At 32.2% G+C, this 23968-nt stretch overlaps 1 protein-coding gene across 5 annotated transcripts in view; it reads left to right on the plus strand.

The window, feature by feature from the left end:
- The window catches only part of LOC136986141 (peripheral plasma membrane protein CASK-like), a 108167-nt gene that overhangs the window by 79838 nt on the left and 4361 nt on the right, over positions 1 to 23968 (plus strand). For 4 of the 5 annotated variants that reach the window (XM_067283612.1, XM_067283614.1, XM_067283613.1 and 1 more), the window contains 4 exons: positions 4204 to 4441; positions 4851 to 5000; positions 11228 to 11308; positions 16804 to 17006. In XM_067283612.1, the coding sequence (XP_067139713.1) occupies positions 4204 to 4441; positions 4851 to 5000; positions 11228 to 11308; positions 16804 to 17006 (672 nt within the window). The remainder of the gene's footprint in view (positions 1 to 4203; positions 4442 to 4850; positions 5001 to 11227; positions 11309 to 16803; positions 17007 to 23968) is intronic. The other variant, XM_067283615.1, reaches the window with a different exon arrangement.

Genomic DNA, 23968 nt, shown 5'->3' on the forward strand with positions numbered 1-23968 from the left:
CTACCTGGACCGTCACTAGTTCCATCCATTAGCTACTCGTATCAAGATATTTGACTAAGTGGATTGTTTTAAGATTTAAAAAGTAAAGAATATTTTATGTTATTTTTATGTACGTTTCTTTACAAAGCTATATTTTAATTATAATTTTTTTTTAAAAGTACATTAATATAATCGAACAATACATTGTACCAGGTATGTATATCCACCGCACATTTTATTTCACCGAGTAAGTTTTTATAATTTATTTTTAATTTTAGCCCTTATATCGTGCCTAGCGATTCAGAATGTAATTGTGATATTAAAAATACGTTTAGAGAAGTCTACAGTTTTTACTGGCTTATCGAACAAATGAATACGAATGGACCCTAGACCAGTGATTCTTAACAGGGGGCCGCGGCCCCTGGGGGTCCATAAGAAGTTTGCCGGGGGCCGCCAAATTATGCAAAATTTCCTTCGGAATATAATAAAAAGAAAATTGATGTATAATCCGAATATCGTATTGAAAAGTGAAATAAGAAAGATAAAGTTTTCCTATTTAGTTTTTATTTATTTATTTTGTATTTCTTCCTACATACAACTTTGTTAGTACAGAAGAAATAAATGTAAATATGCTACTTACACCGCAGTATTTACTTCTTTTATTCCAAAGCAATTTTAAGAAACTATTAATGCTTGGAATTTTAAAAATAATTAGGAAAAATAGTAGGCTTTGAAAATTTAAATATTTTTGCAAAAGTTATGCAAAATCCTTACGACAAGTGGGCGTTTTAGTTTTAGTTTAGTTATAGCATCGACATTGGATCGATTTATCGACATGTTTCTTATTTTATTTTCTGTTAAAAATTAATGAGTTTTCGTGTTTAATTGTGAAGTTTGAATGTTATTTAAATAGATAATGAAATAATAAAGTTATGATTTACATTTATTATATAAAAAATAAAGCAATAATAAAAAAATCAATTTATTATAGATAAATTATCAAATTATCAAATATAAATTATTATTAAAAAATGGGGGTCACAAAAAAATTATGAAATATTTGGTGGGCGGCGAGTATAAAAAGGTTAAGAACCACTGCCCTAGACCATCACTGACGCGCAATTAACTGATTACCCCTGGAAGTCGGCTTCTTACAGAAACACAGCTTCCCTGTCATCAAATGTCACGGCACGCCACTGTATGACAAATCATTTTTTGCCCATAAAAATTTGATCCTGCATTACAGACAGGAAATTAGGAAGTTTTTCTATTTCTATTGTTAATAAGTGCACTTAGTTGCACTAATTAATAATACTGTACCTGCTTTTAATTAAAATAATTTCCACTGGTCATATACAAGTGGATTGCAATGTTCTGGTGTCTCAGATCAGTTAATTGAGCCGTCAGTCGTTTTATGATCAATTTTGAAAATTCTTTGAAGTATTTCTTATTCATATCATTGAGATTAGGCCTAATTATTTCAATTATAATTTGAATTTATTATTATTCATATGTAAATCTCATTCAATTTATGATTTGGAAAGATTTTGGTATACTTTGTTTCTTTATTAGTACAAGATTGTTAAGTGATAGTCTGCACTCGGTGTTAAGTTTTGTGGACTTGATGATCTTTATAAAAATTTTAAAAAATGGACCAGATAACTCAATACCATGAATAGTACTTGAACTACAGGATGGGTGAAAAGTAACTAGGCATAGAGAAATTGCTATACCGTATATCTCGGCAGATAAGACGACCTTCAGATAAGACGAGATATAAATTTTTTTCAAAGTTTTATAGTTTTAGCATATATCTGTCCTATAAGACGACCCCGAAACTATCAAGGGCCTATGAATTTAGTTTAGATCAGCGATCATCTGGATAATAACACTGTATAGCGTATATGGAGTTATGTCCTATTCGTAATTTTTTGAAAGAACCTCACATTTTATTTCCTTGCATCTGGCAGCACTGCTTTGTGACTGTTGCAAATATTCGCACTGATTCGGGCATTCGGGTAATGACCTTGACTATTCACAAAAACATTGTATGGCCTATTCTATTTTGTGGACATACTCTACTCTCTGCTAGTAAATAATTATGGTTTGTCCGTTTTACTATAATGGTTTTAATTCACATAAATTTCAATCTAATTTTTTTTGTATCTGTCCTATAAGAAGACCCCGGATTTTCGGGGCCTTTTTTTATGATTCAATTATCATCTTATCTGCTGAGATATATGGTAATTTTTGTAATAATAATATAATTTAAATCAAAGACACACACTCCCAATTTAGTTTTTTAGGTATTGTCTCCTTTTCATTTTGATTAAATTATGGATGGTATTTATCTTCCTGTATTAATAACCGTCTTAATATTAATTATTAAATTTTTGTGACTCCATAGTATAGTATCTACTTTTATTTTTTTATATACTTCTTTTTCCTTTTCCACTTTCTTTCGAAACAATCTTTATCCAGAGTAATGCTTTTCTATTCCTTACACTCTATATATTACACTAGTATTTTTACTTTTCTAAATTGCCTTTTCAAATTTTTAAGTATGGTTTTGGTCCATATCTTATACTCTGTCTCAATCTCTGCTTTTTATCTTATCTCAAAAATAATACAAAAATATATGACACAATTAGCCTAAAACAGTTGGAAATACTTGAAATTTACAATGCAAACAGAGACCATGGATGTGTTAACTATTGGAGTGCGGACTCGTTTTTCCATCATCTGGAAATCATTATACGAAATGTAACTTCATATGATGTGCCGATTTTGTTTTATGAATTTTTCTGGCACTTGCATAGTCATGTGGCATGTTTATCAAATGTTTTAAAAATTAAATTTTGTGTATACACTGATACATTCAGTTGCACGAATAGGATACAAAGTAGAAGATTCGTTAAGCTGGATGAAAAACATTATTGGTTACATTAAATAATTGCTGAAGTGTTATAAGTTGTTGGTTTTATTTGTTTGTTTCTCCAGTTTCTATTGTTATTTATCAGTGCAAATTTAAAATTTTAGTGAATTTTTGTGTAAAACAATTACGTACCGAGGAAGAAAATATATAGAATTACAATAACAACTTAAATCTTTATCTTCTTCCTTGGAGCCGGACAAATTGTCTTCCAAAATCTCTTCCATGTTTAAATCAGAGTCATTGCTTCCTTCAAACAATCATTTTTAGTACCATCAATGGGCATTAATAATGACACGCTTCTTAAATAACTATTGCTGGTTTTATTGCATTTTGTGAGGTTTTAAACTAGTGGGCATTACTGCTCCTTTGAGGGTGGTAGAAGACTCAAGGGGACACTGGAAGGCAAGAGGCAGTAAGGTGTTGGAAGGCAAGGGGGACAAAAATTTCGTTTTGAAACAAACAAACACACACATACACACACATATATATAATACATACACTAAAAAATATATATAAAATACATACACTAAAAGGAGGTGGTAATCTGAAAAGTTTCAGAAGCACAGTTTTAAACTATTTGCACACTTCTGAATTTCAACCCTTAGTGTATAAGACACACACTGGTTTTGAGATAGATTTTTAGAGAAAAATTTTATGCTGTGTTTTAAACCAGAAAATACAGTATGTATTTATTAATTTTTTTTCTTAAAAGAGGCAAAATGAGAATAATAATAGCTTCTTATTTGGATGCATTAAAACTTAAAAAGTATAAAGAGGCTGTTGTGTATCAGAATTAACTTTGTGATTAATTTTACAATTAATGGAATTTATTTTTAATCTTAATTTTTGAACAGTTCTATTTTGATTACTTCATCCATATATGTGACTTAATTAAGTAAATTTTATGAATATACGAATAAATTAAATGAATTTAATTAATTATTTAGTAGATAATATAATTTAGCATAAAAGAAGTTTGCTTAAAGAATAGCTTTTTAACAAAAATAAAAAGAGTAATTACAGCTATAAAATAAAATCTACAAAGTAAAACTTTGATAAAGAGAATAGTTAAATTAAGAAAGATGTAAAAACAACAAGCCTAAGAACTTGCAAAAAATTAAAGAATTAGATCTAATTATGTAATTATCATATATTTTACTCTATCAAATATTATCTTTACTCACTTTCTTTATACTAATTAGAGTGTAAGGAAGTCAATGAACTAAAGTAACTGATATAAATGTTACTTTTTTGAAATAATATAATTGTTTTTTTTTTTTCAATTAAAGATTTTTGTGCGTGCCCAATTTGATTACAATCCAAACGAAGACGAACTCATACCCTGTGCTCAAGCCGGCATCCTCTTCAAAACGGGTGACATTTTGCAAGTGATCAGTAAAGACGATCATAATTGGTGGCAAGCAAGAAAAGAAGGAACCGATTCGACGGCCGGTCTCATTCCTTCTCCGGAATTACAAGAATGGAGAATAGCTTGTCTAGCAATGGAAAGATCTCGTAACGATCAAGGTAAAGAATCATTAATGACTTTAAATTATTTTATAGTATTTTTTATTCTAATGCAATAATAAAAATTTTACTTAAGCCAAGAAGTATGGCAAAATAATCTTAAATAAAAATCTTTGAGCTGTAATTATATATTATAATTACAGTTCAAAGATATAAAAAGCTTATAATAAAGTAATTCTTAAAATCTATAGGAGATGCATAAAATACCGTACTTGAAATATTTTCTTATCAAAGATTTGTTTAAATTTGGACACATTCAAAGCAGACACTTCCATTTTTCCATATTTTGTCTTATAAAGATGTTTGTCAAATAAACTTAATCTTCATTTAGTTTCCTTAATCCCAAAATCTTTCATTTATATGTAATTTAGAATTTCATTTTAATTAAAATTATTTTACTCTTTTTCAGTGAATTGCTCAATATTTAGTCGAAAAAAGAAACACTTTCGAGATAAGTACTTAGCAAAACACAATGCCGTATTCGATCAGTTAGATTTAGTTACGTACGAAGAAGTGGTAAAATTACCATCTTTTAAAAGGAAAACTCTAGTTTTACTTGGTAAGAAAATGTTATATGCCGTTTAATACAAGTGATCTTTAAGAATTATATTGAGTAGATTTTTCCGTAATTTAAATAATTTAAAAATAAACGAAATATACGGATTGTTTCATATATCTTGACTGGGTAATGTGCAGTACTGTATTGAGGCTCTGGAAGTTTTATGAAATTCGGGAGCTTCTTTTTGGCAATATGTAGTAACCCTGTCACAGATTCATCAAATGATCTGTTCTCTTTGCTAAGTAAATAGATTAGTGTCTGCTACTATGAATTTTTACAACCCAGTTGAATTTGTGAAACAAGCTGTACTTAGTTTAGTGCAACATAAATGCATTTACAAATCAAAGATCTTTGTCCTTTTAGATACAACTTTCTAAAATGAAATGTTTCTTCCAAATTGTTTTGATTACTTTTTAAATATTATTGGTGTAATATATAAATTAAACTGTTGATACAGGTATGCACTGCTTAATAATGATTACATATGTGATTATAATACAGGGTGGTCTACTTATCATTTATAATGTTCCCAACTTTTTAATTTCATAAAAATCAAGTCAACCCTGCTTTGTTAAAGGAGGCAGTGACAACCACTTCAGAATTTCAAATGGGACAACACTTATTTTTTCTATTTTTGGATTCTCACTGATAGAATAATAATAATTTATTTCCAAAAGTGTTAATTTCCAAAGTTATGAGATTTTTAGTTACAATTGAAAAAATGTTAGAGTTCTATAGTTGACACCAGCCCCTACAATAAGGCAGGGGTGAATTAATTTTTATGAAATTCAGAAGACTATCCCAATCAGTTTTAATTGGATGTACAGGTATACCTCGAGTTACGTCATTCTCGATTATATGTCGTTTGTCAAAAAAGTATATGGAAAAATAAAAATCAAGTTTAAGTCATTTTATTCGACTTTACATCCGTCTGCCACAAATATTGAAGTCGTAATATCACTAGAAAAGTGTTAAAAGCACATAAAATCATATTAAAATATGTACATTTACAGTAAATGTTAATATAATCATCATAAATCCTAGAGAACAAAACATGTAAACATCTGTGTTTCTGTTATTTAGCGGTCTTTAAGTGCTCATTATTGGCATTTTCCACCGTAGTTTCGTCGTTTATGTTAATTTACTTGTGTAGTTACGACGTAAGTCGTAACTACACAAGTAAACTAACATAAACGTACTCAGCAAAAATATATACTCCAGTAACCACCACCTTATAAGTTGCCAAGGGAATTTTTAATTAAGAAAACTAATGTTTTTGATCTATTCCGTAGATCATCTTCAGGTTTAAACTGACAAACAAAAAATAATTCCAAAGAATAGAACACAACATATTTAAATTCAAAAATACCAACAACGGAGCAACTAATTAAAATGAGAATTAAAGTATAAAAAATACACAAATGTAAAATAACAGACACGTAACAATTCCAAAGTTATTAGTACAAGCTAACACCATTTAACAGATAATAAAATATTAAGGTTCTCCAAATACGTAACACGTTACAAATCATGAGCCATTTGTAAGTCTCTTAATTGCAAACTTCTAAGCTGACGGTAATCCCTCCACGTCCCTGGCGTTAATGCATCTATTATCGAGTCTACTCTTGTATATTTCCATTTTTTACGCCGTCTTTGCTAAAGTTGGGGAATATATTTGTCTGACGATTTCCGCCTCTTCCCATCCAACGACGGATTCTTCGGCCTGGGCCATCTGGGCCAGTACCATTGCGTTCGAACTTTTCCTCACATCATATTTGTGTTCTTTGATCCTTACACCTAGGTTTCTCGTTGTGACCCCTATATACTCCTGTTTTAATCCTAATTGCTGGTTTTCATAAGGGATCCTATAGACCCCAGCTTTATCCTCTTTCTTAATCTCCCCTTTATCAGTTCTTAAAATTTTGTAGAGGTTCGGGGCTCGCTTTAAGATCAATGTTGATTTTTTAATGTCCACAATCTCCTTCATAACGCCTCTTACATTTTTGTTGAATATAAACTTAGTATATTCACTAGGTCTTTGTTTAGAGGTTCTTGTGTCACTTATTTCAAACTTCCTCATGATACCATTAATTACGTTTCTTCTGTAGCCCAAGGTCTCTGCTATTTGCACAATCCTGTCAATTTCGTTAACCCCGTCCATAACGTTGTCGCAATAAGTAAAAGCCCTTCTGACTAAGGCACGAAACGCTGCCAATTTATAACGAAATGGATCATTTGACTGTGGAGGGATGTAGAGTGGGCTATGCAGTTGGTTTAGTATACACTTTAGTGGATAGATGCCCTCTCTTAAAGGTGATATTGATGTCTAAGAAGTGTATCACTACTGAACTTTTCTACTCTAGTTTCAGACGTAGGCCGTCTTCGTTATCATTAATTCTTTCTATAAAGGTACTGATTTTTCAATTACTTCTCCATATTATAAGGATATCGTCAACATATCTCTTGTAGTAAACCATATCATTTCTGAAGCTGTGCAGAACTTTTTCTTCAATTTTTCTAACGCTAATTCGGATAGAAGCCCCGACATAGGGCTTCCCATAGAAACTCCCCTGTTCTGTTTGTAAGTATGGCCTTCGAAGCCAAAGAAGGATTCACAGCATACCAGGTTAGCCATCTCCAAAACTTCGTTCCTGTGGTGTAACAACTCTGGGTTTACTTTAAATAAGGATTCCATTAGCGCTTCCAAACGACTCAATTTTTACAGATGGGTACATGCTCTCGTAATCTAATATAGTACCCACTTCCTCATCCATCAGAGTTATGTCTTGCAACTCTTTAACTACTACAGTAGGATCTTTTGCAACTAATATACTGCCTTCCAGTAGGGAGGAAAGATAACCATGCAACCTTTTTTCTAAGAAAAACGTAGGGGCTTTAATTTTTTCCACAATTGGCCTTATTCTCTTGCCTTCCTTGTGCGTTTTAGCAAACGCAAATAGCCTGGGACCCCAGGTCTGGGTTTGATTACGGCACTTTTTGATAAACGGTAAAACCATCGAGAGCTTACTTCCTTCGAGTTTTTTGACCCTCCTATCTATAATCTCAACAATTTTATCGTTGGTCCTAACACACTCCATCTCTTCGCGGTACTCTTCCAATGCTTTATTCTAAGTCTGTCTTTTCATGATAACTATTTGTTTACTCTTATCCACTCTTGCAGCAACCAAATTGTTTACTTTCAGCCAATGCTTAGTGTAACGGATGTCCTTGTTTTCACTTCCTCCTCCTCTCCACTTTTCCTGATTTTTAATAATCATTTTCCAACGTAGATAATCCTTCTCTATTGGATCTAAGCCAACTAATCCTCTTTCAATCTCCTGGATGGAGGTTTCCCAACTCACTGCGTTCTCGGGGATGAAGTTCAGGCCGTTGCTCAGTACTTCCTTTACTCTTTCCGGAACTTGAACCTGATCCCATACAACATATGTAGTAATGTTCCTTCCAATCTTTCTCATGATTTGTTTACTAATAATCCATTTCATTTTCTTAACATAGCTCTTTGTTAAACTCTTATGGATATTATCCGTAAGACCAACAACCCCTTCATTAATATTTATTCATTTATCCTGATTTTCCTTAAAAATCTTATCTTCGAGGTCAATGAGGTGATGCAGGAGCCCATATTTTTTGTTTCTTACTAATCTAATAGACCTTCTTAGACATGCCAAACAAAATCTGAACTTTAGCGAGTGGCACTCCCTTGGGACGGAGAGTCTAAACATTGACATGGGAAAAACTTTGTTTTTCAAACATTCCCTTAAGAATTTGAACTTAAAATTAGCTTTGACCAATTTCAGCGGTGAAATAGTTTAGTTTTAATTAATCTGCCAAGTCGACAACATTAAATGTTTCAAGTTTTACTTAAAAATCCCTGTAATAAAATAATGAGTATTTTAATGCATTGAACAGTTTAACATAAATACGAGGGCTGTTCGGAAAGTTTGCGGCCTCAAATAGAACAACAAACAAAATAATGTTAAAACTTTTTTTATTTTTCAATATAGTCTCCTTTATTAGCAATGCACTTATTCCACGATGTTCTAGCTTTTTTATGCCATCACAGTAGGTCGATTTGTCAAGGTGTGCAAAATACTTATTCACTTCAGTGATGACTTCATCATTTGAGTGGAATCTCTTTCCAGCCAAGAATTTTTGTAGGTTTGGAAAAAGGTGAAAGTCACTGGGGGCCAAATCAGGTGAGTATGGTGGATGTGGAACTAATTGGAAGTGAAGTTTGTTTATCTTTTGTTCGGTGATTCTGGCGGAATGTGCAGGTGCATTATCGTGGTGGAATAGAGCCTTTTTCTTCTTCAAGTGTGGCCTCTTTTCTTCGATTTATTTCTTCAGTTTTTCCAAAAGTTCACAGTAATAGACAGCATTGGTGGTCTTTCCTCTTTCTAGGTAGTCAATAAAGATGATGCCTTTAGCATCCCAAAAAACCGAGGCCATCACTTTCCCTGCTGATGGAACTGTCTTTGCCTTCTTTGGTGGTGGCGAACTGTGGTGTTTCCATTGCTTCGACTCTTTTGTTTCAGGAGTGTAGTAGTGGATTCAGTTTCGTCAGTAGTTACAAACCGACGCAAGAATTCCTGTGGGTTTTTCTGGTAGAAGTCCAAACACTCCTTTGACATCAAAGTGCGAACACGTTTTTGCTCGGCAGTCAGCAGACGCAGCACCCACCTTGCTGAGACCTTCGTCATACCCAAATTTTCGGTTAAGATGTGGTGCACTCGGTCGACAGAGATGCCTGTTGTCTCAGCTATCTCACATGTTTTCAAATGGTGATCTGCTAACACCAAATCGTGAACTTTGTCGATATTTTTTTCGGTGACAGCAGTTGATGGCCATTCGCTGCGAGGGTCATCTTCCACACTCTCTCTGCCAGATTTAAAAAGGGCTGTCCATTTTTTCACAGTGGTGTACAAAAGAGCAGACTCTTCCAAAACTTCATCCATGTCAGCTTTGATTTGAGATGGGGTCAACCTTTTTTTGTCAGGTATTTTATGACTGCACGAATCTCCGTCTTCTCCATTTTTGACAAAGCACTCGCACACTGACTATCTGCTAAGCTGCATTTGTCGTAGCAAAACTTTACGACAAATCAAGCAGAAATTGGTATCGTATCTTTAGCAAAGATGGCTGAATTATTCCCGCCAAAAATTAAATTGATCGCAGCGCCACATATAGGCAAGGCCGCGAACTTTCCGAACAGCCCTCGTATGTAATAAGTAGGTTGTCGGGCTGAAATTTTCTAATAGCAGACCATTCCTATTGTCTTATGTTTGTCCATCCATTCCTTGGTAACCTTGAGAATGAAGTTAGATAGATAAAAGTTCAGATTAGATATATGGAAAGCTTAGGTAGAGGTCTGATTAACTAAATATGAACTTTTGGTCTGGATTGGAAGCTGCATGATTTTAGTTTCCTAGCTGTTATAACAGAGGGAAGGTATGGCAATCTGGCAAAAAATGACCCTCCCAGATTTTTACATTTTTGGACTTAAGACATCTTGAAACGTTGAGAAATGCAAAAAAGTTTGGGGGTAATTTCTGTATGTATGGATGTTAGTGTGTGTGGGGCGGCACAATTTTGTTCACTTATACGAAACTTAATAACTCCTGTACTTTTTGTCAAAAATTTCTGAAATTTTGCAGGTAGGTATGTTTATTAGGGGGATCAATGCTATTAAATTTTGATAGATAAAGGTCGAGGGGTGAGGAGATAAAGGGGGTCATGTGTTTTTCCAGTAGGGTCGGACTTAATGACAATTTCACTTGTTATTAGCATTTAGAATTTTTTATAAAACTTATCCCTACCTGAAAATTATGCTTTTTGCCATTTTCTAATAGTTAAAAATATAAAAAGTTTTAAAATAAAATATGATAACAGATGGTACCACCAAAATTTTAAATGTTGCTGGGAAAGTCTAGCAACTCCATTGCTGGTTTATTTTAAATTAAAAGATGATTAAAAATTGCAGACCCACATTGTGACAATGTCACAATACTTAAATGCTCATTAATTATTGTTAAAATGCATGATTATAATCATCGATTTCTAATAAATTAATTTTTTTAATAATTTATATTTGTTTTCAATTGAAATTAATAAATGTCTTTACGTTGTTATTAACGACGTCAACATATTTTTACGTGGTAATCATTTTAAAGTTTAGTTAGATAAAAGCAATTTTGTTTTGTTTTCAGGTGCTCATGGAGTTGGGAGAAGACATATAAAAAACACGCTTATTAATAATCATCCTGACAAATATGCATATCCACTTCCATGTAAGTTAATTTTATTTAGTTAGATACAGTTGGACTTCAGTATTGCAAAGTTCTATGTTACACATTTCAATTATCATCAAATTTTTAATGGAATCTTTGTTTACATTTAAGCATTTAATGTTATCTATTTGTTTAATACCCTCTGGACTGGGGGTAAGTCATTGTGAATGTCAGTGCAGATGGGTTTTTTGGTTATTTTCAAAAAATCATAGAAAAAGAACGAATATTTGTCATGATATTTTGGAATTTTTTCTTTGACTTTTGTTAACATGAAGCATTTAACAGAATAATCATTAAAAAGAAAAAATATTTTAAAAAAATTAGAATAAAATTCAATTTTAAAAAAATCTGATATAGTACGAGGGTAATCCCAAAAGTAAGGTCTGCTAATTTTTTAAATACAAAGAAACGTTTATACAAAAGGAAGTTCATATCATTTTAAAGCTTAAACATTTATCTATTTTTCTACATAATCACCATTTCAGTCGATGCATTTTTGTATGCACTGTGGCAATTTTTGTATGCCGATGTCATACCAGCTCGCTGCCATGTGTTAAACCAATTGAAATTCATTGCCAATTGACGGAAGTGTGTGGCGAGTCATGCGTAGATGTCAAGAACGTCTTCAAGTGGTACAGGGAGTTTGCAGCTGATCATGCTGAAATTCACGACGAAGAAAGAAGCAGGAGACCGTCAATTTCCGACGAGACAGTCGCAAAGGTTGAGTAAACCGTGCGTGAAGATCGGTGAATCACTCTGGATGATCTCTGCATTTTGGTTATTGGGCTTTCTCCAAGCACAATTCATAGGATTTTAATGGAAAAGTTACAATATCAGAAGGTGTGCACAAGATGGGACCTGCAATGTGGCGGTGAGCAGGTATGACATGGGTATACAAAAACTGCTACAGCGCCTAAAAAATGTATCAATCGAAATGGTTATTATGTAGAAAAATAGATAAATGTTCAAGCTTTAAAATGATATGAACTTTATTTTTCTATAAATGTTTCTTTGTATTTAAAAAAATAGGAGACCTTACTTCTGGGATTAACCTCGTACTTAAATTGGATTCATTTTTTGGTTTTGACATTACAACTATGTATTTTTGACCTGAGAATATCATTTATTAAATATAATGTTCCATCTGTCGATAACTTTCTGTGCATGGCCATTTTACAAACATAAAAATATTAAACAATGCATACCCCTTAGCAGTGGAAATGATAATTTTTTCATTAAAAAATGTACTTCCACATGGTGGAGACGGAAGTGTGGAAGTCATTTTATGAAGTGCTGTAATTCAGATATTTCTATCTCCTTTGCAGCACCGACAATATTTGTTCATCTAATACACGTACGTCATCTGTTACACATGTTGTTGCAACCAATAACAACAGCACATGTGTTTTTTTTTTTTTACTTAAAATCTGTTCTAATTACAATATACAGTGAAATCTTCATTAATGGACATACCCGTCTGGTTGTTCGTGGAGAGAGGCTTGTAAACCCGTGAATGCACGTTACAAGTATGAACACAGAGACTGATACACAATTAAAAGTTCTTTTATTTCTCCTCCGGAACACAGTTCTTTCCTTTTCTAATTACAAATGATCCCAACTGGAATAACTTCACTGAGGAAGGGGGTCGCCACATACAAAGAATCACACCCGCGCTCGTAACACAAACTTTTTACACCCGACTTAAAACTAAACTTATATCTACCTTAAAAACTAAAAAGGAAAGGGGAAACAGATAGATTTAGGAAAGACGGAAAGTATATAGAAACAGATGGAAGGTACCCGGGTCTACGTTGATCGGTATTTTCGCTGGAGTGTATTTCCGCAGTAGCAGACGTTTTTCGATTCCCTCGGTTTTGTGTCTATATTCCTTTGGCCTTGACAGTCCTGTAGCCTCCTTTCGATTTTTCCCGTTCCTGGTCGATCGCTGGCTCACACTTCCGTCCTTCTCGAGGTCCAGTAGAAAAGTGTCCCTTGTTCCACCACTTAGCCTTCAGGGCGTCTTTGCCTTCTTTTGTTCTTACTTAGGAGGGGTAATCCTGCCCTCCAGCGATAACGGTCAGGTTGTTGAGACAAAGGAGAAAGGAACGGAAATAAGAGAATAGAATGAAGGAAGAAGGAAGATAGAAAATATATATATATGTATTTACAACTTATGAACTAAACAAAAAATAAACAAGAAAACAATATGGCTGATGGCCACACCTGAATAGCAGATACCTCTATTTAATGGACATTTTTACAGTCCCCAGTCCCTTCAAATGGGACATCTATTATATTTACCTCTAAGTAGCAGACACCGTCTTCCACAACCAACCTTACGAAAACACAATGTCCCGCCTTCAATATTTCAAAAGAATTAATTATGTATGAAATATTTTAAAATGAAAACAAAGAATTGGTTCAAATACTCTTTTGGACAATGAATTTTGACTATAGACATCAAATAAAAACTGGCTTAGAATAGGAATAGGGGAGGAGGGCAGGTTATAAGAAGTCAAACAATATTCTTTATCTGTTAGAGAAGTCTAATCTGGTTAAGTTGACAATCGCCATTTATTGTGATACATATTAATGTTATTAAACTTATGTCTTATTGTTGGAATTAGGTTTATGATACCAAAAAACTATAAACTTTTCTAAAGTTTCATTCGACAAGAATCATAGTATAGTAGTAATGAAAAGAAACTTAAGATCATAAATGTGAGAAAACTGAATATCTTCACGCATTTTAAAGTGGTTGGCAAATCACCTTCGTAGCATGACCTTTGAACTTTCATCAAACAAACACTTGTTGTAACTGTTTTAACAGCTTTGTGGTGGCCAAAGGTGTAGTTTTTAATAAATCAGTTAGCCTACTGAAAAAAACAATGTTCAAAAAGTTACACCTACTCAATAAATACAAAGCAGACAAATCCTCGTATCGATTTTTATTAGTCACTTAGATTATAAATGGCGTTATAAATCTGACAATTCCAAATATATTTCCCACCCCTTGAAGTGGATAGCAAATTGCCTTTGTAACTCAACGTTTAAATGAGATTTTTACAGCTGAAAAAATAAATAATATATTGTGTATATATTTTAATTATATATGGTACATATACATTTTGGTATATTCGCATTCCTAATGCAAATTTGATGTTTTCATAATCCATTGTATTCTTCACTTTATAATGACTAGATTAAAACACAATATGGCCACCAGCATATACCTCCCAATAGTGGACACCTCAAAATACAGACAAACTTCTCGGTCCCGATGGTGTCCACTATTCGGAGATTATACTGTATTTGAATGTTACAAGTTAGAACCTGATGATGACCATTTAAGATGTTTGAAAATATTTATTTGTATATTAGTATTTATGTTTATCTTGCTACAATATCATCTGCTAATATTTTGTATCAGTGCATAGAAGCTGCCAAAGAAACTATTTGTTTTTACACTTTTGAGAGTATTAATGTTACAAATATCAGACAGATTGATCATGTTTCTGGAAGCATATTTATATCTTGATACAATTTTTTTAATCTGATTTTTGGAAAGCTATGATTAAAATATTAGATAAATGAAAAATAGAATTAATGCTGCTCACCACAAATTCCATACCAGATTTTTAGGTGCGTCGTATATGTCGTGCATCACACTTTGCGTCGTATATGTCGTGCACTTTGCGTCGTATATGCCGTGCACATCACAAATGCACTTTGCGTCGTATATGTCGTGCATCACAGAGCATGCTTTGCCCAGTGATGCATGTTGTGATTGTTATACATTCCATTCCAGCAAAATAGTGTTTTGTCAGTCTGTAATATGTGCTGAAGGCATTGTGGTTCATCATGATGTAAATTTAACATCATATTGCACCTTTCAAATAGCTGTAAGGCATCCTCTGCATGTTATGCTAGTTGCAGGTAGCAGTGAAATGGGTACACCCTATGGTGACATATCTGGTGTATTTTTGTCTACTGCAGTCAGGTTTATACAGTATCCATTTTACTATTTTTGGGTGAAATTTGTATTTTTTCTTCCATCTACAACAGAGTGGCCTGTGTATCTGACCAATGGAATTGTGAAATTTTGTAGTAATAGAGCACTTCTGAAAATCATGCTGTTAGCAAGTATGAAGGTATACCTAGAGATTTTCAATGGTTATTTTACATTATTATTATTACTGTGACTGTACGCAATTGTATAATTTTTGCATAGTCATAGTTTTAGCATATTTCTTTTGTTCTTTGTTCCGTCTTACTTCTAGAACTTTCTATTCTTGCTCTATTCCTTTGAGTGGTGAGAGCTGATTTGTGGAACCACGTGAAACAAATAGGGGAAAGGCAACCCAAGCGCACGTGTTGGAGCAAGTTGGTCATCTTTTGGCTGGTCCTCGTAAAGTAAGGAAGGAGAAGATAGTGTTTCGTGTTGTCGAGATCAGTGAGACCAGCGAAACAGAACTAGTCTGAGAAGGATTAGTAAACTTATTGAAGTGACAATACAGCAAGTCTCAAATCAAAACACAAAAAATGAAAAGGAAGACGACGACTGGAAATCAGTCCAAGCAGGTTCCACGTGACCTCCCATTGAAAATGTGTAACATTTGTACATCTTGGGTATTTTATTCTTTTCTGTTATCTATCTTGCTGTTTACTACCTTTCCTTTCTGACTTTCCTCTTCTTTAGTATAAGTTAGTTTTAAATATTAGTTAGTGCATCACCCGAGCTCAGTTCGCTATACATGTCACAATATTTCTGTCACTTGTCCATCAATAAGTTTTGGTGACTCTCTGTTATCATTTATTGTTATTGAGTTGGAATCCTTAAGAATCTGTATCTATTCTGCAAAAATAAATACTTTGTTCAACTATTTACTGTACATGGTTCTTTATTCAGTACATTCACCTTCTTCAACTAATGATTATCTACTATGTACCATACATACATTACATTACACTTTTTTATGCAGTTCTTAGGTTAAGCTTCCAAATTGATACCTAGCTTTTGTAATGTCACAACTAGTCTACCTTTCGGATTGATCAATACTTTTCTATCGCCAAGAGTGAGCAGTTGTTCAACAAAATGGCCTGCAGATAAATCACTTTGTAAATGAACTTGTATGCTGGTTTTCAGTTCAGCTGTCTTTAGAGAGACATGTGCAAACTGGTTTCCAAGAGACAAGTGCAAGAGTAGTTTACAAGCAAGCTTTAAGTTTGTTGATCATTGCTCCCTTTGGAACAACAGACAGTGTTTGATAAAATTGTATCACCTTACCTAAAAACTAAAAGCACCATACATTAGTCTGCTTTATACTAAATATTTTTAAATGCAGACAATTTTAAAAAGAGGCAATTTGCAATGTCTAGGGTGCAATATAAAATTTATCTGAACAATGCTGGCTATCGCCATTAATTTATTAATTAAAGAAGTTGTCTTTTTTTTCTAAAGTATTATTACTAAATTAAAATTTTATATTTTAAAGATACTACAAGATCTCCAAGAAAAGGAGAAGAAAACGGAAAGAACTATTATTTTGTTACTCACGAAGAAATGATGGCAGATATATCTGCTAATGAGTATCTTGAATATGGAACGCACGAAGATGCAATGTACGGTACAAAGTTAGAAACCATTAAACAAATTCATGCAAATGGACAAATGGCTCTCCTCGATGTGGAACCTCAGGTAAGAGTTTACTAAATGTATAGTTAAGTAATATATACACCGAGCTTGTTTTCAAAAATCAATCATTAGGATATAATACTTATTATTATTTGGTAGATTTATTTATAAAAATTTTAGAAATTATTAAAATTATCTAGAGGGAAAAACTTTCATTTACTTCACTTGATAAAATGCTCACTTTGGATACATTTCAATGTGCATCAAACAGCATATTGGTGAACCGAGATGTACTAAAATGTGTTCAAATATTTACTGATCAGTGAACAATCACTGCACTAATCATTGGTGCAGTGATTGATGCATATTGCACTTGTAGGGCCACAGATATAGCAGGTTCCGATGAAACAATATGGCATGGTCATATCATTAACACCATTTTTACTACTCATTTGTATTAACCCAAAGTTATTTTGACAAAATAAGTCTGCAAATGCCAACATATCACTGTTTATTTCTGCCGTCTCATCAGGTTGCCATATGTTCCTGTTAAAGATTATTAAACCGTTCACCAGTGCATCAATTGTGACCGAGACTGATGTATACAGGAATGTACCTTTTACCTCAGACTGATATTATTTTACTCTTTTAAAAATTTATTGTTTACTAAAATTAAAGGATATAATCATGTACAGGATGAAAGATAAAATATTATTCTTATACAAAATTATAAAATTAAGCAGGACAATATCTATAAAAGGAGATTAAAAATTATATGTATAAATAGTTTATTCTCCTTAATGAGAAGTATATTTAATAAATGCAGCTTTTATTAATTATTTTAGTTCTAAGTACATCAATATTCAAACACAAAAATAATAGTCAACAATAAAAACAAAAATGTGTGTTTTCGATTTAGGCAAAGAGGATATTCAGTCATACAAAATAATTATGATAATTACATATATAATAACTTGACACATTTGTAGTATCAAACAATCCACTGGATTTTGTATTGGGCTTTATTAAGGCTAATTAATAATCGGATAAGAAGTGATTTGGCTAGAGGTAGATTGTTCAGTACAACTGTTAATAAATGTAAGAAAGTTCACCTAAGTAATTATTAAAAACACATGAATTGAAATGCAGACTTTATAATTTATGATCACAATTATAAGTGGATAGGAAGTGTGAATAAATGCTGTTATAAGAGAGATTATTGTATTTTGTGGACATTTTATTCCTAACTTCTTGTATGAACCAGTTAATGTGAGAATTAGTCAATAAGAAAAAGACAATCCTAATAACAACATGACATGATTATTTTTGTTTTATCATCATTTTTACATACAGTAATACCTCGACTTACGTGAACTTGGAGTTACGCAATTTTCAAATCTCGTTGATTCGTCTTTAGTTTGAGCGCCACGCAACTCATGATTACTCACTCCCCCCCACACTATTGTTCAGCTTACATGTTCGGACATGTCGCGTGGAATCGACGCATAGCTACAATTTATTTTGTGTTATTTATTTCTGTCTTTGTTATATCTACGGAGACTTGAGCGACTGTTCAATTGAAGAGAGAGAGTTCAATTGAAAAGGGGTTACAAATTTTAGAAAATATAGACTCCAACGAAGAGCGCATTTCTTCTACAAAACGAGAAATAAAAAAATTATTAGCATGCTACGACAAAATTTTGCGGGAGGAAAAAATCTTTGAGCCGTCATACGAATTTGTTCAATTTTATGAAGCCTTCTACATCAAAATAACTTCGGTTTACGATTTTAATAATATAATTTGTCATACATGTGTATTATCTAAGATTTTATTAAACATTTTTTCTAAATTATTGTTTTCTTTAGTCTGCGGCCCCAATTAAAAATAATTTGTATGTATTTATACGTGAAATTATACCCCGACTTACACGAATTCGACTTATGCGGTTATCGCTCAGTCCCACCTATCACGTAAGTTCGGGGTATTACTGTATTTGAGTAACTGAACTAATTTATAAACTATTAAAATGTCATTGGATTGAAAGTACAGTCAAACCTGTTTTTATGCGGGGGATAGGGACCGCATTAAAAAAACGCATTAAAAAAAATCTCACGAAACTTCACGAATGGCTGTAAATAATAGTTTTCGCAACACAATTAAAAAAATAATTTTTTTATGCGGTCAACAGGGACCGCATAAAAAAAGTCTCACATAGAAAATAACTCAAAACCGTATGAAATAGAATTTATTGACAACAGATGTCAGCACTTGACTGCATCGTCTGGTCTATCGTCTGTTTTACATATTTTTGTCCAGGTGGTGTTTTGTTGACTTAAAAAGTAAATTATTTCATTTTTCGCATATTCATGCAATAATATTACTATAATAAGTGCATTTATGCTATAATAAGTTTATTTAGCTATAATAAGTCAACGTAAGACATGACGAATCGCACGAGACTAGTCGCCAACTATACCGCACAAATTAAAAATTCGCATAAAAAATATCGCACAAATAAAAATCGCACATAAAAAGAGCGCATAAAAACAGGTTTGACTGTATATAATTTGATTGTATGTATCAAAACAAAACTGAGAGTTTGCATTTCGACAGTTGCATTTCACATTCTTTCTGACAAACAACCCTTTGTATTTATATTCCTCGTAGCAGCTCTTATTCTTACTTTGTATTGCATCTGATTTACAGTTACTTCTTTACGGTAGTAAATAAAATACTTAACTGCAGTCTGCTAACTAAATGTTTGTCCAAATGTTTTGATTTATGACAAGAATTAAACAAAACATAAAAAATGTACAGTTTTCTCTGTAGTGCATTGTATGTTTCTGTTTTACACATTATTACAAACTTTCACTGGAATGTTTAGTTTCATAAGCATAGTAAGGAATATTTAATATGTTTTAAAAAAATGTGTATGGTGTATTTAATACCAAGCTGTCAGTGTAAATACAGTCAACTCTGCATAAGTCAACACCCAGAACACCCAGGTAACTCGTCACTTGTCGGTTACGTAGTGAGATTTCTGTGGTCCTGGCTGACTAACATAGGCATTAATGTTATTAACCTTAAAAATCTCGGTTTACTCGACATCGTTTGACTCGTCACTACTGGATAAATCAACATACTTTTCCTGTTTCACACTTTTTAGAATTCTGATAAGTCAACTCCCCCCTGAAAAATGAGTTCACACCACACAGCTTATTGTACGGTGTGAACTCATTTTTTCAGGGGGGGAGTCGACTTATCAGAATTCTAAAAAGTGTGAAACAGGAAAAGTATGTTGATTTATCCAGTAGTGACGAGTCAAACGATGTCGAGTAAACCGAGATTTTTAAGGTTAATAACATTAATGCCTATGTTAGTCGGCCGGGACCACAAAAAATGACTACGTAACAACGAGTGACAAGTTATCCAGGTGTCAACTTATGCGGAGTCAACTGTATTAAATATTTCAACAGATAATACTAGTTTTTTACGATATAATAAAATAATGTTTACTCGTAGTTATGACATAAAACAAGTATCAAATTAAATACATAATTTATCATTTTCCAAGTTTTTTCTTTAACATGTGTGGTGTTATTCAGACAGTGGTCTGCAAACAGTTTATTACCAGGCTACAATGAGATTTCACTTAAAATTTCATAACGCTTATACATTAAAGGACATTTTAAAAGTAATTTTTTTAATGTAAAGTTCTTTAAAAACGTATTATTTTATTACTTTCATTTTTTTTATTATTTAAACACTTACTGTCAAGGGAAATTAACTTGAACAAACCCATTTTTTCAAAATGATTAGAATCAAATTTTGTTTCTTACTATAAACTGCCTATGGAAAGTATTGACTTGAGAGCAACATCACGCATGATGCCACTTCAGTTAAACAAATTGGCACATTCCTTAATGATGATGGCACTTTTCGCTCGATGTGAATTTTATTTTATTTTCTCTCACTAGATGGCGGAATGACTTTTCCATTACCTGTGTTCATTTTTTTATGGCATGTATTAACTGTAAAAAATCATACATTTCACAACTACTATAGCAAATTTCCTCGTATTCCAATACCGGAACGTGAAGCTTTCGTAACATCGTTTATAATGACGGTGATGTGTTTGACGAATGATGAAGAAACTGGAAGTAACTTGTCACAACTTGGAATCTTAATGGTTGAAATCCATAAATAAGATACATAACTACAAAAATGCATACAAAGATTTAGTCTAGTCAGTTTAGTGTTTTTTCTATAGACTTGGCTAAAGAAAAGTACTTTGTCATGAAAAAACATAAGATGTACTGTATGTATTTTATATAATTTCCTATTTTAATCTTTCACTAAATTACAGTTAGTTTTCCGTAAGTGAAAATATTTCTTCCTGCTCCCAGATTCTTTGTTTTAACAATGATTTGTTCTGTATTTATTTTTTTGATGAAGTTTATGTGTACCTGGCACTTGCTAACTTTTATGTATATAAATAACATATAATGATAATTAATAATAATTTTACTGTTTTTTTTCTCTCTTTTTCTAACCTGAGGTGCTAAAGAGGGCCTTTTTTAAGTCATTCCCATCTCGGGTGTGGCCAGGCCCACAGTGGGGTGGCCGGGTAGCGAGGGATGGGGCTTGATGCATCCGAGACAGATAGCTCAAAAAAAAAATTCTGGGCATTTCAACCGTCGGAATTTGATCCCGGTTCTCTGGAAGATAAACCAAAGCCTTACTGTGGCCATTGGTTATACTTATTGGATTGCATAGTACACTCACTTGTTTCCTACATAATTCAAATTCCTTTCATTATAAAATATTTCTAATAATAATTTGTTTAGAAATTTCTTTATTGTTTCAATCATTTGTAAATATTAATTTATACCATTCTTTTAGAGCCTTTGTAGTATTAGTGATAAAAATTACATTTTGAAAATTATTTGTAATATCCCATCTAACATCTACAATTTTGTTATTCTCGTACAAAAATAACTTACTTCTAGCTTATTGCTTAAAGAAATTGTTAAATTACTTTAAAAATTCTGTTATTGCTTTTATAGAACATACAATTGATCATTTTATAATATTTGATTTTTATTTGGAATGGACTGCTACTGAAATATTTAGTTATTCAGTAGAACCATTTCAAATTGGAATTTAAAAAAAAAATTAAAAGTTATGAGAAGGATTAAATATTTGAAAGTATTCGCAAGTATCTTTTCATTAAGATAGGCTTTTCAGTATGTTCTCCGATAGCCCAGTCAGTTGACACTTAAATTTCAATCTATTTATTAAATTAAAATGATCCAAAACATTTATTTTTCAATAATGTTTGACATCTATAAACCAATTTTATAAAAAATGTTTAATCTAATTTTTATTTTAATACATTCATTTGTTGCAAATTTATGTGGTAATAATTTGCTACCACTTAAAAATTACAGTTCATTTTGAGAAAATGTTGAACATCACTATCTCTTTAATCATATGTAATATAGGGTCTTCCAAAAGGAATGCTACCATTTTAAATTATTGTAATTACGTTAATCATTATCTGAGAATGTTGTAACATACATTAAATAAATATTGGAAAACAAGTTTCACATTTGCCAATTACAATTTCTCGACGCGTGCACCTTGTCACACGACACACGTCCAATTGATACTCGTTCTTTCTACATTTATTAAGGTATATCCGTCGTCGCTCCTTCCGTGACTCCTGCGGTTTGCTCAATGACAAGTGATCGTAATGTTCTAGGCTATAGAACAGGATATGCCTTTCCTGTTGCGGAGTTGCTAGTTTTGTTTACAATGCCTTCTAGAGGTAGTAGATGACAAGACATTTCAATGGAGATGAAACTCTGACAGATACTCTATCAATTGATGTACGTCACATACTTCCTAGATAATAATTAACATAATTACAGTAATTTAAAATGGTAGCATTTATTTCAGAAGGCCCTGTATACAAATGAGCAATTTCAATTTTGAAGGTTCCTTTGTTAATCTTATTAAATCTTGTAATGCATTCAATATATAAGATAACGCTATGAATTAACATTCTAAGAAATGCTACTTAAAAGCCCATTTCTTATATTTCTCAGGATTTCTGTAAAATTGGCCACTGTACAGATCGGTTTTGAAGTGCCGGATGTAGACACGTGCTTAGAGAAAAATGATGAAATTCATGAAGATTGCCAAAGTATGTAAGAAAGTAACAGTGAAACTTAGTTAATGGAGTAAAATATGTTTACGTAATATATTTTACAATTGCGATGCAGTAGAAAAAAATAGATAGATCTAAGATTAAGGTTGAATAATTTTAATTGAAATATTGATTATTCAAGAATGAATTATCTGCATACGTAACAACAAATCCGATTAATAATTAGATATAAAGTAATTTGACAGTTAGGCTGGCCATCTTGTGGTAAATTTAACAATTAGAAATAAATTTACCATAAGATGGCAGCCTAACTCCTTACTTCTAGTCAAATTACTTTATTCTAATCATTAAACTAGCCTTAATATAGCCCAACAAATCCAGCAGATCGTTTGGCATTTGACAGAATTATCTACAAAAATATAATGATATCCTCCAATGTATACTAAAGTGCTCTATTATTATTGAATAAAATATTATAAATGATTCATTTGAAGTAATAATGAAATACGGTACTTTCATTATAGTTTGAAAAATTAATTTAAAAACTTTTATTTTAATTAAAATAAAATAAAATCTGATAGTGATGTAACAATAAATAAGCAAGGATGACATTTATTATCATTTTCTTGATGGTTGCCTTTTAAGAGTGAAAATTTGTATATTTAATATTCAGATCTACTATAAAAATATTATTCTGAAAAATCCAGAACATTTTAAATTTCTATTTTTTCATAAACTATCGAATAATAATTAAAACTTCTCTTCCTCCTTAGCCAAGTCTACAGAGAAAAACTGTTAAACTGAATAATCTTTTGAGAGTCTCCACTTAATATTTTTTCAAGGGTCTTAATA

Source organism: Centruroides vittatus, unplaced genomic scaffold (assembly GCF_030686945.1).
Source record: "Centruroides vittatus isolate TY-2023 unplaced genomic scaffold, ASM3068694v2 scaffold_1014, whole genome shotgun sequence".
Classification (NCBI taxonomy): Eukaryota; Metazoa; Arthropoda; class Arachnida; order Scorpiones; family Buthidae; genus Centruroides; species Centruroides vittatus.